General features: G+C 42.8%; 1 protein-coding gene across 1 annotated transcript in view; it reads left to right on the top strand.

Moving 5' to 3' along the window:
• Positions 1–15,568, top strand: part of LACTB2 (lactamase beta 2) — a 46,197-nt gene that overhangs the window by 10,645 nt on the left and 19,984 nt on the right. Inside the window, exon 3 of the mRNA XM_002710464.6 lies at positions 8,191–8,317. Within this exon, the coding sequence (XP_002710510.1) occupies positions 8,191–8,317 (127 nt within the window). The remainder of the gene's footprint in view (positions 1–8,190; positions 8,318–15,568) is intronic.

Here is a 15,568-nt window from a genome sequence, read left to right as displayed (position 1 = left end):
GTGTACAACTGTACAACATTTACCAACTGTAAATGTACAGTTTGGTGAGTTTCAACAAACATAAATAACTTATGTGACCACTCCAGTCAAGCTATAGACTTCCACCTCTCCAGAAAGAAATCACTCTGTGCCCGTTTATAGAGATTCTACCCCCAACTTCCAGCCACCACTGATCTGCTATCTTTCAGTTATGTGTTAGTTTTGCCTGTTCTAGAATTTCATATAATGGAAGAATGTAAAATCACTCTCTCTGTGACTGGTTTCTTTCACAGAGCAACATGTTTTTGAGATTCACCTTTGTTTCATGTGTCATAGCTTTGTTCATTTTTATTGCCAAGTGGTAGCATAAAAATACTATAATTTGGGCCGGCGCCACAGCTCAATAGGCTAATCCTCCACCTGTGGTGCCAGCACCCCAGGTTCTAGTCCCAGTCGGGGTGCCGGATTCTGTCCCGGTTGCCCCTCTTCCAGGCCAGCTCTCTGCTATGGCCAGGGAGTGCAGTGGAGGATGGCCCAAGTCATTGGGCCCTGCACCTGCATGGGAGACCAGGATAAGTATCTGACTCCTAGCTTCGGATCAGCACAATGCACCGGCCGCAGCACGCCGGCCACAGCAGCCATTGGAGGGTGAACCAACGGCAAAAGGAAGACCTTTTTCTCTGTCTTTCTCTCTCTCACTGTCTACTCTGCCTGTCAAAAAATAAAAAATAAAATGAAATAAAAAATAAAAAACTATAATTTGGTTATCCATTAAATTGGGCATTTGATCCACTTTCATAAAATTAAAATAGTTTGGGTTCCATAAAAATAATAAATATATATAATAGATTACCTATTCAATTTATTAAAAGAAAATAGAAGAGAAATTTGACATGATTTTTTTATAGCTACTAAAATGTTAGCCCACTAAGAAGTGGTTTGTTGTCTCTCATTCTGGTCTTTACTGAGTCACGACACAGACACCAGGAGTCGGTGAAAGCGGGCCAGAGGCAAGCAGCCCGCAGACTCATTTATTTCAGTTGGTACAGCAGCTTGTATACCCAAGGCAGTCTATCTGGTCAAGGGGCGGTTTATGCCCTAACCAGGCACAGCCTGTTGCCAGGCAGGCTCCTTTGCCAGGTGGGTTTTGAAGCCATTTCTGAGTAACTGATGCTTGCTTGCCAGCAGCCATGTTGGCATGGACTTCTCATTCCACCACATTTCCCCCTTTTCATTTATTTTTGAGCAACACGAGGCATTATCCTTGGCCATACCATTGTTGACCCTGTTTCCATGTGGTCTCCATACGTGGCTGTCTTAGGTTGTCCCCCAGGGACTCTTACCCGTCGTTGACTAACCAGCCTTCAGAATGGGAGACCACAGGAGTGCTTGCTCAAATGGGGGTAGGAATGAGGAACAATGGTAATCAGGAATGGCATCATGGCACGCAGGCTGTGGGCTGTTTGAGTGGCTGACCAGAGCTAGTGAGGTATAAAACAATAGTGAATGTGGCTGTGGGCAGTTTCTCAGGGCAGGGTGATAAAGCAGCAGCTTGACAATAGGTAGCAGGTGCTTCTGCTAACAAGGCTGACTCTCAGTATTTTTCAGCTGGTTCTGGTTGACTGTCAGTTGCAGACTTGATGTTTCTGGCTGGTACCCAAATGGGCTGTCCCACATTCTCTGGAAAGACACAAGCATATCCTCAGCCCTTGGTTAGCAGAGGGTGTGGTCCCTTCCATTCTCCTGTCAAAGGGGTCTTTCCACCTAACCATAGGGGTCGGGGTCTGGGATGGAAAGCATCCCCAGTGTTTATAAGCTGGGCTGACCCCTTGGGAATCAAAAGTAAGAAAATTGATAGTGAAAAGGACCTCAGACAAAGCAATCTGTGGGTCTGGGGGCATATGATTGTTTTCCTGTCTTTGTAAGAGATCTTTAATTGTCCTGTAAGTTCTTTCAATGATTGCCTGTCCCTATGGGTTGTATGGGATACCTGTGGCAGACTGTATGTTCCAGGACCTCAGGAAGGAATTAAATTCCTGTGACGTATACGCTGACCCATTATCTGTCTTTATGGTTCAGAGGACACCAAGAATCAGCATGTTTGACTTAACTGCCTTTATCACATTACTAGCCTTTTCTCCGGATTGGGCTGTTGCAAATACAACCTTTGAATAAGTATCTGCCATCACATGGACAAACTTAAGTTTACCAAAGGAGCTAATGGAGGTGATGTCCACTTGCCAGAGCTTATTAGGAGCAAGCCCTCACAGGTTCACTCCTGCTTGTTGCAGTGGGCCTAACGGGGTGGGGGGTGGGGGGGCACAATTCTTGCAAGAGCGTACTAGGTGTTTGCACTGCCTCATTGTTAGCTCCAGGAAAAGCAATTTTATGTTCCTTGCTGACATATGAAATTTTTGGTGTAGAATATGGGCTTGTTCTAGGTGTCCAATGGAAGCCATGTTGCAGGAGATAAAACAACCTTTTTTGTTGCCTTGGAAAATAAAGCCAGGTAACCCAGTATGTGATCTTACGTGTGAGATATACCATGGGTGTTTTCTGTTCTCAGTTAGCTCTTTACATGTTGTGAACATCTGGCCAATTGGCTTATTGGTCGGCTTAAAGACTGCAAAAAGGATCGTCTTTGCTACCTGTACTGAATATTTGCTGTCCAAAAATATATTTACCAGCCCATCCTGGCAAAGGAGTAGTACTTTGACTATTGCCTTTATTTCTCCCAGCTGTACTGATCCCCCATGGGGTACTACATGGATCTTACCTTTTTCTGTTGAGGATTGAATCACTATTCCTAACAGTGACTTGTTGGCATCTGTAAATGCACACAGTGCCATGGGTATAGGTTAATTAGCAGGGAAAGCATGTTTTGGATAGTCTATTTCTTAGGTTTGTAACATCTGGAGTAGCCTGTCCACCAGCAGGTGATCGTCAACCTGTCCTGGGAAATTTATCATTAAAGTTTGAAAGAGCATGCTATTCTGCATCAATGTCGACAGTTCTAATTGTGATAGGGGTAGGACCACTATGTCTGGCTCTGTGTTAAATGTCTTATTGGCATAATATCTTAATTTAAGTCCCATCATAAGGATGGCATCTACTTTGTTAACTATTTTACAACACTCGCTCCAGGCTGTGTGAGTGCAAAAAAGTGGTACTTGTTGTTGCCAAATAGCTCCTAAGGGGACCTTGAGGGTAGATATGGTTATGGCAAATAGAGGCACCTGAGGGTCATATCTAAAGGATTTTAAATTTGACAACTGGGTGTTGATCTTTTCTGTAGTGGATTCGGCTGCTGATGTCAATATGATTTTTGAGGAAGGGCTCTCTCTGTGACTGGTTTCTTTCACAGAGCAACATGTTTTTGAGATTCACCTTTGTTTCATGTGTCAGTAGCTTTGTTCATTTTTATTGCCAAGTGGTAGCATAAAAATACTATAATTTGGGCCGGCGCCGCCCAGACAGTAAATAGAATAGTGGTCTAAGCTCTGCAGGCGTTAGGGAAAAGAAGGGCTTCAGCTGATTGATTTGGCCGCATAGTTGCTGAAGTTCATTAAGTGAGTATTTATGCTTGATTTTAGGTTTGGGCCCATTGGAAATATGTGGGAGATTTGATAACCCAGGAATTGAAAGGGAAGAAAATGTTGTACCTTTTCTGTGGTAATAACAAACCCAGGAATTGTAAATTTCTTACTGTCTCATGTAGGCCTTCAGAGTTGCCGCATTCTCATGAACAAGTAAGGTATCATCCACATAATGTATGACCAAGCACTGACTCCATCCAACCTGCATGTTTGCTGTTAATGTAGGAGTGGACGCAGAATTCAGGCCCTAGATTCCAACACCCATAAATGACCTTACTATGCTAAAAAAGCTTCTCAAGAATCAGGCCCTGACTCTCCCTACTTTGAACAGTTGCTCATACAATGGGCAGCGAACCTTCAAACTCATTTTGACTGGGTTACAGTGCTCAAAGCATGTTTGTTGAGACCACAGTCCTTACAGTGAAAAGCCTCCTATGAGGAAGAGGCTGAAACCATGGCGAGGAATAATGCTGCCTATGGAATTGCAGTAAACGTTGATATGCTTACAAGCCGCGGCACCTACATATATCCTCATGAACAGGCCCACATTGGAGTAGTTGCTTATTTTGATCAGGTCAGAGATTTGGCACTTAGAGCCTTAAAAAATATAAATCCTCCTAATTATAGTCAGCTCTTTAGAAACCTAGTTCAAGGCCCAGGCGAATGGTTCCCCAATTTCCTTGCCAGAGTCTTGGAGGCAGTAGAGAAAAGATTACCACTTGGCCCGGATCAAGACAATTTGGTCAAACTGTTAACTTGAGAAGGCGCTACCAAAGATGCAAAAGCTGCAATCACCCCAGTCTGTGATGAAGACATTTCTAAATGGATAGTAGTTACAAAGGAGGTAAACTCTGCTGATACACCCATACAGGACCCAACTGCAGCCATTAACAAACTGAACACAAGGAAGTCTAATGATCCTCCAGTTTGTTGGGGATGTTAGGAAATGGGACACCTACGGCAAAACTGCCCAAATGCTGACAGATGGGGCAAGCTCAAAACGCTGTGTCCCAGATGTAAAAAAGGCTTTCACTGGGCAAAATATTACAAGACCAAGCCTTTAAACTCCCAGCAGGGCGGCCCTCAGCCCAGCAAGAAAGAGGGAGTCCCCTCACCATTAATTGGTCGATGCCCATCTTCAATCTGAGGCCAATTGACCCTATACTTAGATGACATTGCCTTTCCAGGTTTAATTGATATGGGGGCAGATGCCACTGTCTTAAAAGCTAGGGACACAAGGAAAATGCAACATTGGAAGACAGCACCTGGGCCCAACCTCCAAGGCGTTGGAGGATGCTGATCAGGTCATCATGCCTGTAACATGGCAAGATGACAGTGGAGATACGGGAACCACCTTTCCACTAATTGCTGAGGTTTCCATGACCTTATGGGGAAGAGATGTGCTCTCACAAATGCAAGCGGTCCTCACTACAGATCACAAATATCCACGAGCCAACAGCCTGGGGTGCCTGGGGACTGCCATAAATGTGGGGATCCTCACTGGGTGCAGATGGGATGACCTCACATGGGTTATTGCCTTGAGGTCGTCTAAGTTCATCCCACAGATATTCGCGGGGTAGCTGACAAGGCATTGCTACATTGTCTGCTGTCATGTCATTTTCACTGTAGGAGCTCTCTCTCCCCAAGTCATCAACTGTTGCCTGTGAGGCAGAGGCCTGGAGTGACAGGCTCTTATCACACACAGATTCATTATGTTTGGTCATCTGTTTGGGCTTCTGAGAGGGGGGTAACTTTCCCATGTTTGAATGCTTAAGAGCAGCGTGCCACGCCAACTCTAGCCAAAGGAAAGACACCCACAGCACTATTGCCATAACACAACAAATTCCTAGCACCTCAGTGGCTGATTGCATTATGCAGGGGGTCCCTACATAAGACGAACAGACAGTGGTGTGTCAGATCATACATATGTCCTGTGGGATTTCCTTGATTCATTAGGTCAAGGCCGTATGCCCACATGGTGTCTCTGGAGCATCACCTCTCTCGAGTGAGCGAAGATGACTTGGTTCCAAATTCTGGGATGATCAGTCCCTTATGTGAATTCGCTGGGCGAATGCAAAGTAAAAGGAGGAGCAGAGAAGCGGTGTTAGGCTTCTGGGTGGTGTGTGCCTAACTTGGGGTCACTTCGACTGAGAACCAGGACAAGGAAGGGGGTGTAGGAGGGTGTTCTGTGCTCACCCTCACAGAACCAAACAGCACACAAAACACCGAGGGGCCTACTTGCTGAAATCAAGGGAGGACCTCGCCGATTCCGACACGCTGTCTCTCAGTCACGTTGGGCACCACATGTTGCTGTGGATTCATTCTGAGAGAAGGAGCGCGGTGGGGGCAAGAGGCATGGAGTCACCACAGACACTGGAAGTCAAGTGAAAGTGGGCCAGAGGCAAGCAGCCTACAGACTCGTTTATTTCAGTTGGTACAGCAGCTTATATAGCCAAGGCAGTCAATCTGGTCAAGGGGCAGTTTATGCCCTCACCAATCACTGCCTGTCGCCAGGCAGGCTCTGTTGCCAGGTGGGTTTCGAAGCCATTCCTGAGTAACTGACACTCGCTTGCCAGCAGTCATCTTGGCATGGCCTTCTCATTCTACCACATTCTATGATACAAAATAATAGAATTTGGGGTTAGAGAGGGAATATGTTATTTTCTGTTGTCTGTTTTATTTTTATTTCCATGTTCTTGTCTTCTTTCTCCTCCTTACTAGCCAAATTTCTATGCCTTGTCAGTTTCTCTTTGAAATGTCTTTTTCTCCCTCCATATTTCTAGTACTAACACCTAATCCTGATATTCATTACCTTCTGGTTGGTTTATGGCAATCATTGCCTACTGATTCTCTCCTATCTCCCTCCCTCCATTTTCCCCACCCATAGATACCATATTTTTTAAAATATTTCTTTTTTATTTATTTGAAAGAGAGAGTTACAGAGAAAGGAGGAGAGACAGAAAGTGATCTTCCATCTTCTAGTTCACTCCCCAAATGGCTGCAATGGCCAGGGCTGAGCCAGGCCTAATCCAGGAGCCTAGAGCTTCTTCCAGGTCTCCCACATGGGTGCAGGGGTCCAAGCACTTGGGCCATCTTCAGCTACTCTCTCAAGCCATTAGCAGGGAGCTGGATTGAAAGTGGAGCTTCCAGGTCTTGAACCAGCACCTGTATGGGATGCCAGCATCACAGAGGCTTAACCTGCTATACCAAACAATAGCCCCTCACAGCTACCATATTGATCCACCTGTTGCCGCTGTTTGTTTATATTACTACAGAGTATGCAGTAGCCACATAGGGTAAAGGTTACATGTGTTGTGTAAACAATGTATTAATTAAGGTCCTTCACGATCTGGCTCATCTTACCTATCCAATTTTATCTCTACTCTTCCCAGTCAGTAGTTTGCATTAAACAACTTGGTAACACTGTCACACCTTATGCAATGCTCATTCTCATTTCCATGCCTTTACTAATGCCATTTCCTTACCTACAAGTCTTTCTCTGTGCCTTTACCCATGCCATACAACCTGTAAATAAAACCTCAAGTTCTATCATATTTACGCTGTTGGTTCTTTCTCTGAACTCCTGTTGCTTTTATTAGCTAGATGTTCCTTTGTGTAGTCATTAAATGGTATTGAATATATTCCTTTATTCCTTGTTTGTTTTATTTCCCCAACTATAATGTATTTTAAGTGCTTTAATGTCATTGTACTTATATATGTACGTGTTATGCTATTTAAATAATTTGTACCCAACTCTTGGTTGGTTAATTGATTTTCTTTGTGCCAGGGAGTATTATTAAACTTGTTTTATTTTTAAGATTTATTTATTTGAAAGAGTCAGAGAGAGGGAGAGACAGAGATCCTCCACCTGCTTGCTGTTTCATTTCCGAAGTGATCACAACAGCCAGATCTGGGCCAGGTCTAAGCCAGGAACCAGGAACTTCATCCGGGTCTCTCACATGTGTGGCAGGGACCCACGTACTTGAGCCATTTTCTGCCTTCCCAGGCACTATATCAAGAAGCTGGATGAGAAGTGGAGTGGCCAGAACGCAAACCAGCACTCCACTAAAGTATCCCAGTGTTGCCAGTGGCAGCTTAACCTACTGTGCCACCACACTAGCCCCCAAGCTTACTATGAAGGTTGAATATCTTAGCTCTGGGTTTGGGACTCCCTTTCAGCTATCACAGCAAAGGCCTTTTCCCAGCATTCCTCTGTTATTAACTATTACCCTGACTTCTTTACTCTATGTCAGGCACTTAGATAGAGAAAAGTTCCCTGGTTCTGTGTTACTGCCTCTTCAACACTTGATGTCACAGCTAGCTGAGATTGTGAACTACTTTCAAATTTTTGTACAGTTCAGGAGTGATTAGAAAAACACAATACTTTTATGTAAACCTAGATGGGCATGAGAGAACAAAAAGCTCTTTTATTGAGAAATATGAAATAGTTCTATCCCAGAGAAAAGCTGCCGTAATTCACCCCACTTTCTATTGTCTCTTAGCTCTTTATGCAGTCATTCCCAAGGGTTAAATCTTTGAAAATTCATTTCTTAAATGGCTGAATTATCTATTATTTAAAGTGTGACTTCATTTATTTTGCATATCTTGTGACTAGATACTACCTACTGCATTAAAAAACTCCCACGGACTCCTCACAGAGAAGAAAGGATAGGAAATGGAGAGCAGCAATATGTTTATCTGAGAGATGGAGATGTGATTAAGACGGAGGGAGCCACGCTAAGGTAAGTGAACATCCTTTAGTCAAAACGGCATGGGCACCATGTGTATGTGGTATAAAAAGGGCGAGGAGGCAGATATATGCAGATCTGTACATGTGAAGAATGCCTCAAGACAGATACAACAAAGACGCAAATGAAATCTGGTAATATCATTTACTCTTGGAAGAGAAGATAGGTTGCTTGAGAAATAGGAAAAGACTTTTCACTCTGTATACATTTTTTGAGAATTTTTATGTATTTATTTGAAAGGCAGAGTGGGGACAGAGAGGAGACAGACTTCTTCCATCCTCTGGTTCACTCTCAAAATGCCCACAAGAACAAGAGCTAAGGCAAGGCAGAACCCAGAAACTCCATCTGGATGGCAAGAGCCCAAGCATGTGGGCCATCACCTGCTGCCTCATAGGCACATTAACAGAGAATTGGTGTATCTGGAAACAGGAGTCAGGATAAAAACCGGCACTCCAATATGGGTGTGGGCGGCATCCCAAGTGGTAGCTCAACCTGCTGTACCACAATACCTACCCCTCCACAAATTCTTTCTAAATTGTTGGAATCATATGATCACATTTTTTATAATAAATTTTTTTTAAATCAGCATTTCCTCCGAGGGTGATCTGGAATCTACCTGTGCATCCAATTCAGGGTTTCCCCAGGTTATCACTTCCAGAGGATAGCCCCTGCCAGAACTCAGAACATTTTAAGCAGGATCCGTAATCCCCCTGTGGCCTGACTGAGGAATTGCAGAGACTATTTCAAACTCAGGAATTTTAAAACTGAACTACTTATGGCTCTCCCTCTCTCCCACAATGTGAACTCGCCTTCTGACTTCTGATTTTCTGGGAACTTAGGACTTTACCCAGCCTCCTCATATGAAAGCTTCAGGATTGCCTTTAACTGCCCTTCACCGTTGCCACTCCCCTCCCCTCCCCCCACATAGAATCAGTTCTCTTTTTACCGCAGAAGCAATTGTCAGTGCCACCCCTTCTTCATGTGTGCTATCACTGCTTCCTGCTTCATCCCAAGGCTTTCTCCTTTGCAGTGTGCTCTTCAAAATGCAATGTCACTTGAGGTATTCACTGCCTCTCACTGCATGCAAAACACTTTATTCCCCTCAGCCTGCCACACTCTCACCCAAACAACAACTCTGGATGGTCCTCCTAGTCCATCGAAGACCTGGTAATCAGCTAGCTGCATGCACATACTCCTGGGCACATCGTGTGTGTTCTCGCCTTTGCTCATCTTCTCTTGTAGTAGGCATCACCCCTTCTCCCTATTTGTCTACCTGGTAAATTCCTATCTGTGTTTTCATCAGAGTCCAGATCACACATTACTTCTTTCAAAAGCTCTTTCAGAGCAGAATTAACTGCTCCCTCCTCCACCTTTTATATCACCTTTATTATTTCATTATAGTGCTTATTAAATTGTATTGTGGTTTGTTGGGTGGGGGTACAGTAGGTGTCTCCTTAAATTCACAGTATTAGTGAATGCCTGTTGCCATGGCAAATTAACTCAAATATAAAAAGGCTCAAAACTGAAATGTGTTTGTTTCTCAAACATGAAGTCCAGAAGAGGTTTCTGATTAGCAAGAGGCTCTTCTGCAAGTCATGACTCAGGTTTCTTCAGTCTTGTCATTCTACCTTCCTCAACACTTGGCTTTCAATCCAGCAGATAGAATCGAGCACGGGAGGTATACTGCACAGGGCATTGTCACAAACCAAGCCTTCTGCTCTTCGGCTGTCATTTCAGTCATGCGCCACCCCTATCAGTAGTGGAATTCTGTGCCCTGGAAAAAGAGGAAATGGGTTCAGTAATGAGCTGCCCATTTTCTGAAACAAATGCACACCAGATTCTTCTTCATATCCTCAGTGCATGGCACATGGAAAGCCCTGAAGATTTACCCTACATATAGTAATTTTTTAAAGATTTATTTATTTATTTATTTATTTATTTATTTGAAAGTCAGAGTTATGCAGAGAGAAGGAGAGGCAGAGAGAGAGAGATGTCTTTCATCCACTGGTTCACTCCCCAGATGGCCACAATGGCCGGAGCTACACTGATCAGAATCCAGGAGCCAGGAACTTATTCTGGGTCTCCCATGTGGGTACAGGGGCCCAAGGACTTGGGCCATCTTCCACTGCTTTCCCAGGCCATAGCAGAGAGCTGGATTGGAAGTGAAGCAGCCAGGACTCGAACTGGCACCCATATGGGATGCCGGCACCACAGGTGCTGGCTTTACCCACTACACCACAGCGCCGGCCTCTATAGTAATTTTCTATAAAGAGGTAAGCAAGTGAACAGTTGAATGAGAAGGAGAAAAATGAAGCAGTAGACATCTGTGTGCCCTTTCCAACCAATAACCTCCTCTTCTCACTATGCCAATAACTGACAAAATGTAATATATATACCAGTTATTATTCGGGCAGATTTTTTTTAAATGCTCCTTTTGAAAATACAATAGCATTTCACTGTTTCTCACAGTGTCCATTTCACTTCAACAAGTTTCCCCTTTGGTGCTCAGTTAGTTGTCGCCAATCAGGGAGAACATATGATATTTGTCCCTTTGGGACTGGCTTAATTCACTCAGCATGATGTTTTCCAAATTCCTCCATCTTGTTGCAAATGACTGGGTTTCATTGTTTTTGACTGCTGTATAGTATTCTATAGAGTACATGTCCCATAATTTCTTTATCCAGTCTACTGTTGATGGGCATTTGGGTTGGTTCCAGGTCTTAGCTATTGTGAATTGAGCTGCAATAAACATTAATGTGCAGACTGCTTTTTTGTTTGCCAATTTCATTTCCTTTGGGTAAATTCCAAGGAGTGGGATGACTGGGTTGAATGGTAGGGTTATCTTCAGGTTTCTGAGGAATCTCCAGACTGACTTCCATAGTGGCTTAACCAGTTTAATTAGTATTTTTTTTTTGTTCTAGTACCATTGGTTGGACTCTGTAATTAACACACAATTATTCTTAGGTGTTTAAATTTTAACTGAAAAGTGATCCCTGTTAGGAATTTGGAAAACATTATGCTGAGTGAAATAAGCCATCCCAAAGGGACAAATACCACTTGTTCTCCTTGATAGGTGACAACTAACTGAGCACCAAAAAGGAAACCTGTTAAAGTGAAATGAACACTATGAGAAACGGTGACTTGATCAGCCCTCACCCTGACTGTTGATGAGCAGCTTAATATGTTATCCCTCTTAGTATTTTTTTGTTTGTTCTACTTAATACTTTTGGTTGAAGACTGTAATCAATACACAATTCTTCTTAAGTGCTGAAACTTAACTGAAAAGTGATCGCTGTTAAATATAATAGTGGGAATAAGAGAGGGAAGAGATGTGCAATTTGGGACATGCTCAAGCTGACTTACCTCAAACGGTAGAGTTAGAAACATACCAGGGGATTCCAATTCAATCCCACCAAGGTGGCATGTACCAATGCCATCTCACTAGTCCCAGTGATCAATTTCTGTTCACAATTGATCGTAATGATAGGACTAAGAACCAAAGGGATCACATAAACAAGACTAGTGTCTGCAAATACTAGCTGATAGAATAAAAAAGGGAGAGAATGATCCAACATGGGAAGTGAGATGCACAGCAGACCCATAGAATGGCAAATGTCCTAACAGCACTCTGGCCTCAGAATCAGCCCTTAAGGCAAGCGGATCCAGCTGAAAAGCCCATGAGAGTATTTCAGGCATGGAAAGCCAAGACACTCTGGGGGGGGGGGGGGAAACCTAAATGAAAGATCTCCACGAGTGAGATCCCAGTGGAAAGAATGAGTCATCAAAGAAGGAGGTACCTTTCTCTGAAGGGAGGAGAGAACTTCCACTTTGACCATGGCCTTGTCTAAAAATGATCAGAGTCAGTGAACTTAGGGGGCTTCCATAGCCTTGGCAGCTCATGACAAGAGCCTAGGGTGATTACTGATGGCATAAACAAGAGTGTCAATTTGTTAAGTCAACAACAGGAGTCACTGTGCACTTACTCCTCATGTAGGATCTTTGTCCTTAGTGTGCTGTACATTGAGATTTAATGCTATAACTAGTACTCAAACAGTATTTTTCACTTTATGTTTCTGTGTGGGAGCAAACTGTTGAAATCTTTACTTAATGTATGCTAAACTGATCTTCTGTACATAAAGAGAATCGAAAATGAATCTTGATATGAATGGAAGGGGAGAGGGAGTGTATAAGGGGAGGGTTGCGGGTTGGAGGGACGTTATGGGGGGGAAGCCATTGTAACCAATATTCTGAACTTTGGAAATTTATATTCATTAAAAGTTAAAATAAAAAAATAAATAAAACACTAAAAAAAAGAAAATACAATAGCATTTCATATAATTTGTTTATTACACCAAAGGGAGACAAATATTACTATTTTTTCAAACAGTATTCTTGACAATACTGAATTTCTTCCATAGCTCACCAACCCTGGGCCAAATTAATGAAAGGAGTAGAGACAATAAATGGTTCATTGAGCCTTCTGTCTCAAACATTTGGGGGTTGCAGTACTGGCTTATCATCATTATCACAGAATCATGGCTATTACTAAATCTATACCTAATTTTTCAGATTAAGAATATGAAGAATATTCACTAGGCTAAATAATGTGGGTAAAGATACCCACAAACCGTATCAGAGTCCTGGTTCCACCTCCAGCTCCCCACTCCAGCTTTCTGCTCATGTCGACCTTAGGAGGCAGCAGTTATGGCTCACATATTTAGGTCCCTACCACCCACGTGGGAGACCTGGATTAAGTTCCTGGCTTCTGGTTTCTGGCTTCTGGCTTCTGGCTTCTGGCTTCTAGCTTCTAGCTTCTAGCTTCTAGCTTCTAGCTTTGGCCTGGCCTACACCTGGCCATTGCAAATATTTGGGGAGTGAGCCAGTGAATGGAAGCTCTCTCTGTCTCTCTCTGTCTCTTCACTTCTCATTTAAAAGAGGGAAAAAAAAAAAAAAGAATATTCGGCTCTTGGAAGTTGACTACCAGCAAGGTGAAAAGGACCACATTTTTTCAATCTTTGTATTTCTGAAAAGTGTGCACACAAGCATACAGCATGATGAACCCACCCTGTGAGCAGCATTCAGATGATGAAACAAAACAGTGTCAGTGTCCACCAGCCCCCTGCACTAGCTTCCTGTCACTGCCTCCTCCCAGTTGAACACTCTCTTGGATTCATTTGGAATAAACTGATCCCAAGGATCTCTATATTATCTGAATTCTATTTAAATTTTATTTTAATGAATTCTGATTAAGATAAATATAGGGGTCTATTTTAAGAGGGGTAGGGCAAACCAAGAAAAAATAATCATACATACATTTTAAAATGACTATTTGTAAATAATCTGTTCTTAAATTATAAATTCTAATTATAAGCTTTATTAATAAAACATTTAATTTCTTTATTTCCATGGTTTCCAATTTCCATTTTTATAATGTCACTTAAACCCAGTTGTTTTAAATCTTAACATGAAGAGACTTCTTGAGCAAAAGTTCCATCAATAGAAGGTTAAAATCTGCTGAAGTCTTCAGGTATTTAATGTCCAGTTGATCTTGTCTACCTGCCAGTTGAAAACTTGAAATGCAGCAGGGGCAGAAATAATTCCCAAGAACCCTTGTCAAAAATAGAAAGTTACAAGTTTTTCAGTACGAATTTGAGCCTCGGGCCAGCACCATGGCTCACTTGGTTAATCCTCCACCTGCGGCGCTGGCATACCATATGAGCGTCGGGTTCTAGTCCCAGTTTCTCCTCTTCCAGTCCAGCTCTCTGCTGTGGCCCGGGAAGGCAGTGGAGGATGGCCCACCCTGCACCCTCGTTGGAAACTAGGAAGAAGCACCTGGCTCCTGGCTTCGGATGGGCACAGCTCCAGCCATAGCGGCCATTTTGGGGGGTGAACCAATGGAAGGAAGACATTTCTCTCTGTCTCTCTCCCTCACTGTCTAACTCTATCTGTCAAATAAATGAATGAATGAATGAACGAATAAATAAGTAAGTAGAATTTGAGCCCAGTGGATGGCATTGTGGCATAATGGGTTAAGTCACTGCCTACAACGCTAACTATCCCAAATGAAGCTCCTGGCTCCTGGCTTCAACCTGGTCCAGCCTCGGCTATTGCAGCCATTTGGGGAGTAAAAACAGTGAATGGAAGATCTTTCTCTCCCCACCAACTCCCCCCCCATAACTCTGTCCTTCAAATAAATAAATCTTTACAAAAAAAAAAAAAAACCTTGATTTCAGATGTAACTTTCAGAAATTTTCTAATTTAATCCTTAAAGAAAGCAACTGGCAGCTTTTGATAACTGTCCTGGATTTCCTAAGAGCTCCATCCTGTAAAAATCTACTCAACTGTGTTCATTGTTAAATTAACAATAGGAGTCACTGTCCAGTAACTTCCCATGCAAGACCTCTATCCTTAAAGAGTAGTATTATAATTATGTCTAAGTGTTCCCAAAAAGATGTATCATTCTTGGGTGCTTCTTTAAAGTTAAGTAAGTCCCCCCCCCCATAAAAGAAGTGAAAATAACTTCAAGATGCAATGACTTTGAACAGCCCTTGCGGAACAGGTTTTGTGTGTGTGTGTGTGTGTGTGTAAGTGCAAATTGTTGAACTCTTTACTTAGTATGCAGTTGGTCTTCTGTGTATAAAGTTAATCAAAAATGGATCTTAGTGAAGAATGGGACTGGGAATGGGAGAGGAAGGAGGAGGGGTGGGAGTGTGGATGGGAGGGTGGGTATGGTGGGAAGAATCACTATATTCCTAAAGTTGTGCTTATGAAATGCATGAAGTTTGTATTTCTTAAATAAAAGGTTTCTTTGGGGGAAAAAATCTACTCATCAAAGTGGCAAAACTAGATGAATTCTCTATCTGATGAATGGGAAGACCACAGCAGCACTTTATGCAAATCAAGGCATTAGCCATCCAGGTGACTGAAGAATTAGAATTTCTGATCCCCTAGTTTAAGACATTTTACTGCCTTCAGCCTAGAAAATATCAAAGAAAACCATTACTGAATTCTCCTGTGGTTGGGGGAGGAGGGGATAATGAAGGAGGCATTACAGGCACATTAACAGGTAAGAGAGTTTGCAGACTGAAAAAGAATGGCTCTCCAAAGGAGTTTGTGTAGATTAAAATAAAAGATTGGGGTTCTGTTTGTCAAGGCATTCTGTGTGTTCACAGTATTGTTCCTAAGATAGGATACACACCCACATGCAGACACGTATTTTATAGTTGGCTGGCAAAATACCTCCTG

Source organism: Oryctolagus cuniculus, chromosome 6 (assembly GCF_051225735.1).
Source record: "Oryctolagus cuniculus isolate XC-2025 breed Fujian yellow rabbit chromosome 6, ASM5122573v1, whole genome shotgun sequence".
In the NCBI taxonomy this organism is placed as follows: Eukaryota; Metazoa; Chordata; class Mammalia; order Lagomorpha; family Leporidae; genus Oryctolagus; species Oryctolagus cuniculus.
The sequence above is the reverse complement of the archived record's forward strand: the minus strand, read 5'-3'. Positions and strand labels throughout refer to the sequence as shown.